At 32.2% G+C, this 8092-nt stretch overlaps 1 protein-coding gene across 8 annotated transcripts in view; it reads right to left on the reverse strand.

Moving 5' to 3' along the window:
- Nucleotides 1–8092, reverse strand: part of LOC124430997 (protein split ends) — a 70543-nt gene that overhangs the window by 45085 nt on the left and 17366 nt on the right. For 7 of the 8 annotated variants that reach the window (XM_046978331.1, XM_046978328.1, XM_046978329.1 and 4 more), the window contains 2 exons: nucleotides 6785–7802; nucleotides 2634–2937 (listed from right to left, as the gene is read on the reverse strand). In XM_046978331.1, coding sequence (XP_046834287.1) covers nucleotides 2634–2917 — 284 coding nt within the window. In that variant the 5' untranslated portion in view covers nucleotides 2918–2937; nucleotides 6785–7802. Of the gene's footprint in view, nucleotides 1–618; nucleotides 1614–2633; nucleotides 2938–6784; nucleotides 7803–8092 lie in introns of those variants that run through there. The other variant, XM_046978334.1, reaches the window with a different exon arrangement.

The raw sequence follows: 8092 nt of genomic DNA on the forward strand, positions 1-8092 counted from the left end.
CATTTGTACTACGCATGCGCAGCACCCATATATACATTTTACTACGTTAGTTGATAAACGATCTTTCGTCCGTTGAAAGTCACGACGACTCTAAAAAATGCGAAGGAGAGTGAAAAATCGAGTTAAAAAAAAAAACGAACAAAAAGAAAAGAAAAAAAAAAATAGTCTTTCGAATTTTCATAACCTATAAAGAAATATATGTAAAAACACTTTTGTGATTTTTTTTTCTTATGAAACTTTATTGAGACCCTTTTATTATAGACAGGATCATCCATCGAGTTTTCTAACCTATAAAACGAAATATGAAAGTAAACTACGTGATTTTGATGACTTTCTTGATCTCTCTCTTTCTCTCTCTCTCTCTCTCTTAAATCCTTTGGATTTGACATTTTACAATCGTCGTGATCTGTGATCGTTAATCTTCTCAAAAAGAACAAATCGTATGTATACATATATACACACATCATATATATATATATATATCCTAGTTTATTTCTGTTAATTAGATTTCATTTTCACGACGCAATTCTTATTTTTGTGATTTACACGTTACTTTCAGGGAGAAATGTTCCCGTCGAAGGAACCGGCAAGAATGAAAATAAACCGCGTGTGACTTACTTCATCGGACCGAGTCATAACCTCGACTCTCTGAGAGATCCCTTCCACCTCTTTTCGCGGTCGTTCTCTTCTCTTTTCTGGCGCATCGCCCAATAGAATATATATATATGTATATATATCCAGCAAGCCTATGTCAATTCCTCTTCCTCTTCTCCTAACTTTACTTTTTTCTTTTTACTCTTTTTTCTTATCTTTTCTTTTCTTTTATCACCAAATCAAGCTCGCGAAGCACTTCCCCTTTTTTTATTCTGTAAGTCAACTCCCTTGTTCTCTCCCCCTCTCTCTCTCTTTGTGTTTCTTTTAATCTTTTCTGTCTCTCTCTCTTTCTCTATCTTTCTCTCCCTGTATGTCTGTCTCCTTCCTCCTCTCTAAACGGTAGAAAAAACCGCGCGAATCGCGATGTTAAATTCAGGATGTTACGCGAAATGAAAGATCAACGTTGCACACGTTGACGTTTGAGGTTAGAATCGACAGGTAGCAGTAGCGGCGAGAAAGCGTGGCGCGCATGCGCAGCACGCGCAACACGCACACGCATACGTGTGCCGTTGCACATACATACCCGACGAAATAGTAAAGTTAGGTCCAAGGAGCTTGCCGATGTTAGACTCGTATACGCTCGGCTCAATTCGGAACAAATCGGCTCGGCTCGGCTTGGTTCGACTCGGATCGGCTTGTTTCTTTCTTTTTTTCTTTCTAGACCCCCACTACTCTTTTTACTACTACTTCTTTGGTGCCGCCACCATCTTTGTTCCCTCCTTCTATGTCACGCGCCATCCCTTTCTCTCTTTCTCTCCCTCTTTTTCTTACTTCATCAACACTCCCCACCCATCTTCCGTATTTTCACAACTACACAAATCCCAAATCTCGAGGTCACAATTCATACAAAGTTCTGTTCTATCTATCCTCTCTTATCTATTTCCCTCTCTCTTACTCACTTACTCATTTCATAGCGTATTGTCGCATGTAACCGTAGAGTTGTTTGTAATACCACATGGAAGAAGTAAACTATTACTATATAAAAGTAACGCTAGTAGTAATGCGACACTATGATTCTCGAAATTCAGCCAAATGCGTAGATACAGAAAATATTTTCAATGATTTCTATATGCGCGCACATGCGTGCATGCATATGTGCCGTGTCCGACGTTTAAAAATTTAACAGACCTTTTTTTAATCGTCGCTAAATTTATTATTATCCATTGGGTCGACTACATGCAACACAACATATGTACACATACTGTGTCCGTATGTCGAGTGGCGCCTAACTCTACTGCTGTTCTCTCTCTCTCTCTCTCTCTCTCTCTCTCTCTCTCTCTCTCTCTCTCTTTCTCTCTTTCTGTTTTGCTCTGTCCGTGTCGACATAGACATCTCCGCTTGAACTTTTTCGTATCAAGGTCGCACGAATTTGATTACTTAGTCAATCTATATACATACTTGTTTTATCTAATGATCCCACAGCGATAATAATTATTAATAATAGTTAATAATAATTGTAACTTGTTTAAAAATAGTTTTTAACTAAAGATTCTGACGAACCTATTAACCAAGAGAATTTCCTCAACGATTTTAAAATGACCATGATAACACTATAATAATCATGACGAACGACGGCGACTACATCATGTTCGTCGCTACGCATTTAGAAAATTTCAGATTTCAAATAAGAAACGAAGAGAGATAAACCTATGAAGAAAAGGATATTGTATATAAAACTATTACATATATACATATATATAAAATGAGAAGAAACTATTGGAACTATGAAACTATAATTTTTTTCTTCATGATCCAGATTATTCGTTGTAATATATAATAATATTAATGTATTAATGACAGTAATGAGAGTTAGAACGAATATGTCATATATAATTATAAATATGATGAATAAATTGTATAGAATCATTGGAACAATTTCAACGTTTTATTATTTTAAATGAAATATGAAAATTCTTATTAAAAAAGAGGGAATATAATATATATAGATAGGGATATTTGATTTTCATATTAAGGCATACCTGTGCATTTGTACGGGAGTGGATCTCGATGGCAAATGTTGGTTATGGGAAACCGCTGGCTGAGCCTGAGCCCTACCAGGGCCCGTCGACGTAGCGCCAACGAGAGAATGCCCGTGACTCCCATGGGGATGACCGTGGGGGTGGGAGTGCGGGTGCGGTGGATGCGAATGGGGGTGAGGATGGTGATGGTGGTGCAGGTCTCCCCCCACTGGGCCGACCGGGCCCACTGGGCCCCCCACCCCCAGTCCACTCACTACCTGGACCTGTTTGCCCACTGTCTCCATCACCCCTAGCGCATTGTGTACTGAAACAAACCAATCAGAGATGTATGCGTTAAAAAAATATTGTATTTAATAGGATACTGTTAAAATAATATATTAATGCACTTTATTCAATATATATTATTATATCATAGTACTGTAATCATATACTATGATATAAGTAATATATTATAATATAATATAACACAGTTTTGTATTCAATTATAGTGTAGTGCATAGTATTGCATATATACAGTACATATTGTATTAATATTGTATAGTAAAAATACAATATGTACTAATACATATAGTATTTATTTAGTAGTATTTTATTATTAAGTACACTATTGTACTGAATAATACTATAATATACTATGTATATTATAATTAATGATTTTTTATACAAATGTGTAATGAAAAAGTTACATGTAATCTTAAAGGATAGTGTTGCATACAAACGTATTTATACGCTATAAATATATTTACATTCTAGCAACTTAATTTTTTCTTTCTTTTTCCTTTATTTTTTTTTTTTTTTTTGTTCCCAGGAAGTCGAATCGCGCGCGCTCAGACTTCAAAATGGCGAGGAGGAGAGGGCAGAGAGATGTGTGATGCTTGCACGTTCTCAAAGTTGACGCTTGTAATGCAGCAGCAGCAGCAGCAGCAGCAAGAATTGCTGCATTGCAGAGAGCATCGTGAGAACTCTACTACTCTGAGTTTAGAAATTCCAATGTACTACACAACGTATGTGATTAACATAGTGACGATAGAACAAATATAAATAAATAGTCATAAACTAATTAAAACAATAATAATAATAATAATAATAATAATAATAATAATAATAATAATAATAAAAATAATAATAAAAAAATATTTGTAACAATTTTTCAGATATTTCTGACTTGCCTGTCATGAACATAATATAATATATGAGAGAAACGTAACACATTATCATATTAGTCATAAAAAAAAGAGAGAAAAAGAAAAAAATAGAATAAAAGAAACATAATACATGAGTCACAATTAATTAATCAACTGTTTGTAGCTGATTGTGCATTGTGATCATTGTTGATTGCTTTATTGTGCGGAAACTTTCTAATAGTCACTTGTACGCACACAAATACAAACACATACATGTTGCAAGTGTACTGAAGATAATAAAAAGAGACTGTCATAGTCACACACATACACACACACATATACACACGACGCGACGACGACGACGACGACGACGACGATGACGATTGTAAAAGTTCCTAATATATAATTTTACAATTTGAAGAAAATAAATAAATAAATAAATAAATAAATAAAGATTATCCTGAAGAGAATAAGTGTTGTAAAAGAATATAAGAGAATAAGTGTTGTAAAAGAATATAATTGATTTCATTTGGATTCTTTTTTTTTGATTCATAAAATCACTTACAAACTTTTGGCTTATTCCACACACACACACACACACACACACACACAACACTTAAAACCTATATATGTTGATGATTAAAAATGTCGACAAAAAGTAAATAGTATAGGAATAGAAAGAGAAATGTAACGTGATTGATTTCTGATATGTAAGTTTGTAAAAATATTACATCTATATGAAAATGGTATGCTCTTGGATTAAAGCAGAACTACTGAACCGAGGTGACTGCACCAACTTGCACCACGAGCTGCTGCACCATCTCACTATCGCAACGAATATATCTATATCAGAATATGTGTAACTAAATTGCACTGACGAATATGTGCGTGTGCGTACACGTACGTACGTATCTAGCACATACAAGATAATATTTTTATTTAAAAAAGGTTTGGTCAAAAAAAAAAAAAAAAAATAAAAAAAATTCCTAGATGAGAGCCGAAAGTTCCTAGATGATTTCTTACAAAAATCAATTACTACTTACTTTTTAGAGACACATCTTTTTTTTTTTTGTTCAGAAACTAAAAAATCAAAACTTGTAGTTTTACTGCTAAGAAAAAAAAAAAAACAAAAACAAAAAAAAAACAAAAAAAAATCCTAAAAAGTCTTGAAAAAGATTAATTCATTTTTAAAATCGCTTAAGAACTTTTTTGTATATATATATATATATATCCTTTCACTCTACAGATGTACACACACACACACACACACACACAACTTGGTCACGCGTCATTAGAAGAGAGCCACACGACCGTCTTTGAACGTCAACCGACCGAAGGATTCCTCCGCTGCGAATGCTCGCAGTGTATGCGTGCACTTCTACTTTTAGAAACTGTTTAGAAATATAGACGAGATATACATATGAAAAAAAAAAAAAAAGAAAAAAAAGAAAAATGAAAAAAAGAAAAAAAATGAAAAAGAAAATAAGAAAAATGAAAGCGACTTATCGCAAAAAAGAAATATAGATATAAATAATACAAATTTTATTTGCATCGATCATTTAACACGAAAACAAAAACAAAAAAAAAAAAAAAAAAAAAAAGAAAAGAAGAAAAAAAAAAACAAGAATAGATAGAAGTACATTGATGACTTATGAGCGGTTGATTTTGAAACTAGGGCAAGTCCATTTTGTGGAGAAAAAAAAAAAGAAAAAAGGAAAAAAAAAAAACCAAAATTAAAACTGATTCTTATTACAAATTTAAATAAAGTTTATGTTTATATTTACAAATAAAACAAAAACAAAAAAACGACGAAAGAAAAATAATGAACTTGTCCCACTTTCAAAATCAATGGCAATTTTTTTTTCTTTTCTTCTTTTTTTTTTTTTTTTTTTTTTTTTTCTTGTAACGATTGCTTCAAATGACTTCCTTCAAACGACACACTTTTTCTAATGAATTTTCTCTTTGTCTAATGATTCGAATACTTTATCCTAATGGTAATTATTGAATAATTTTTTCTAATGATTCTTTTGAACATGAGTTCCTCTTCTTCTTCTTTTTCTTTTTTTTTTCCTTCTTTAATCTCCGATTACGAGAATAATATGAAAATAATGATTCATCCACAAAGAGTTGTTACTACAGCTATATATATATATATATATATATATATATATATATATATATATATATATATATATATATATATATATATTTGTTTTCTCTCTCTCTCTCTCTTTCTCTATTTTTTCCTTTCGTTAACCATGTTCTTCTCCTTATCTATCTCTTTTAAGGTTATCGACCGTCGATATCAAACTATATAACAAGAACCTACAAGATTTATCGATAAATTCTATACACCTGCAATCCGAAACAGCTGTTTATATTTTCTCGTCCTTTACACTACAGATAATAATTATCTATCCTCGAAGTGTGATATACCCCTTGTTTATGCAACAAATACAAAACACTCATACACACACACGCATACAAAAAGAGAGAGAGAGAGAGAGAGAGAGACACATACACACGTATAGACGTACACATACATGTACAAACTCTGATTACGTTTCATCCATATGTCTTATCCGCCATTATCAAGCTATGATTCAAAATTATCAACTCAGACGCATCGTTGATAACATTTTTTATCATTTTATCGTTTCATCATAGAATCACAAAAAAAAGAAAAAAGAAAAAAAAAAAAAGAAAAAAAAAAACGAAAAAGAATAAAAATAAAAGTAAGACGATATAAATAAAAAGAAAAAAGAGAAACAACAATTAAAATTATAATAACAATAATAATAAAGATGTCAAGTAATTTATGAAACCAATAAATCATCCCCGTGTCCTCCACCACCCCACCCCATCGCACAATACCTACTATTACACCCTTGTTCAGCCGTCGCAAAGAAAAAGGAAAGAAAAGAAATATTGTAAATAAAAAAATATTATTACAATCATTAATGATCGTAGATTATTTATAAAAGCGTATTGTCAATGATCTTACCAGATAAAAGTCACTATACTCACCGGTAATGACGTCAGCTGTCGAAGGCAGGCCGCCCGGATCTTCTCCTCGAATTTCTCCAGAACGATTGTCGACGTTTGGAATCTCTTTGGGCGAATTTTTATAATAATAAATTCACCGTTTAAGTCTCGAGTGAAAATTATGTACGTGTACGCGCGCGATCACGCACTTATTATACGCGCACGTATTATACATATGTACATTTACACCCTCCCACCCCCCCCCCAAATACCTATTATATGACGATGCACAAAACGAAGAAGAAGAGGAAGAAAAAGAAAAAGAAGAAGAAGAAGGTACGAAAGATTTCTTTTCTATTTTTTTTCTTCTTCTTCCTCCCCCTTTTCTAATTTTTTTTCACCCTTCTTTTTTTTTTTTTCTTTCCCTTTTTCTGTCGATCTTCCACTTTTTAAAACCCGCACACGTTACTCCATTGCATTACCAACCTACAAAACACGTCCTTTACTATACAACTTTATTTCACATCGAACTAACCCTTTTTCTTCGGTCGTAATTATTTTACTTTTATTATTATTATTTTATTATTATTATTATTATTATTATTATTATTATTATTATTATTATTATTATTATTATTATTATTGTAACTTTTTTCTTCTTTTTTTTTTCTTCTTTTCTTCTTCGACAATTATACTTCCTTTTCGTCGTTTGTTTCACTCTTCACTAGTAATAAGTCCATTCACACTCTCCTTTTTTTTTCTTCTCTGCCTTTCCTTTATATATATATATATATATTTCTTTTATATATATATATATATATATATATATATATGCTCTCCTCACTGATACACGGTTGCACACTTTAACCCACGGGCACACCCACACGCGAGAGCCGGCACTGTGTGTCACGTATTAATGACCATTGTCATCGTCATCATCATCGACACTAATGCTACTACTATTATTACTCGTAACATTGTTCTATCTTCTTCTTCTAGTATTCCTTGTGTGCTGTAATTCTTCCACCGTCGCCGCCACCACCACCACCTCCAATGATTTCTAAAGGGAAAATATTGGAAAAAAAAATAATCTAATTTTTTTACACACACACATATATATATATGTATATATATATACACATATATATATGTAAAGAAATTAAAAGAAGAAAAGCAGCCTACGAGATTCGTCAACGAAACGACACCCTATATATATCATCGTAGAGGATCCGATGATGTCAAAGATTATTATGCATTTTTCAAAATCCTTTATTCCTTCTCAAGATTAATTATTATTCTTCTTTTCTTTTTTTTTATATTTATATATTTATATATTTATTAATTTTTTTC

Source organism: Vespa crabro, chromosome 20 (genome assembly GCF_910589235.1).
Source record: "Vespa crabro chromosome 20, iyVesCrab1.2, whole genome shotgun sequence".
NCBI classification, from domain to species: domain Eukaryota; kingdom Metazoa; phylum Arthropoda; class Insecta; order Hymenoptera; family Vespidae; genus Vespa; species Vespa crabro.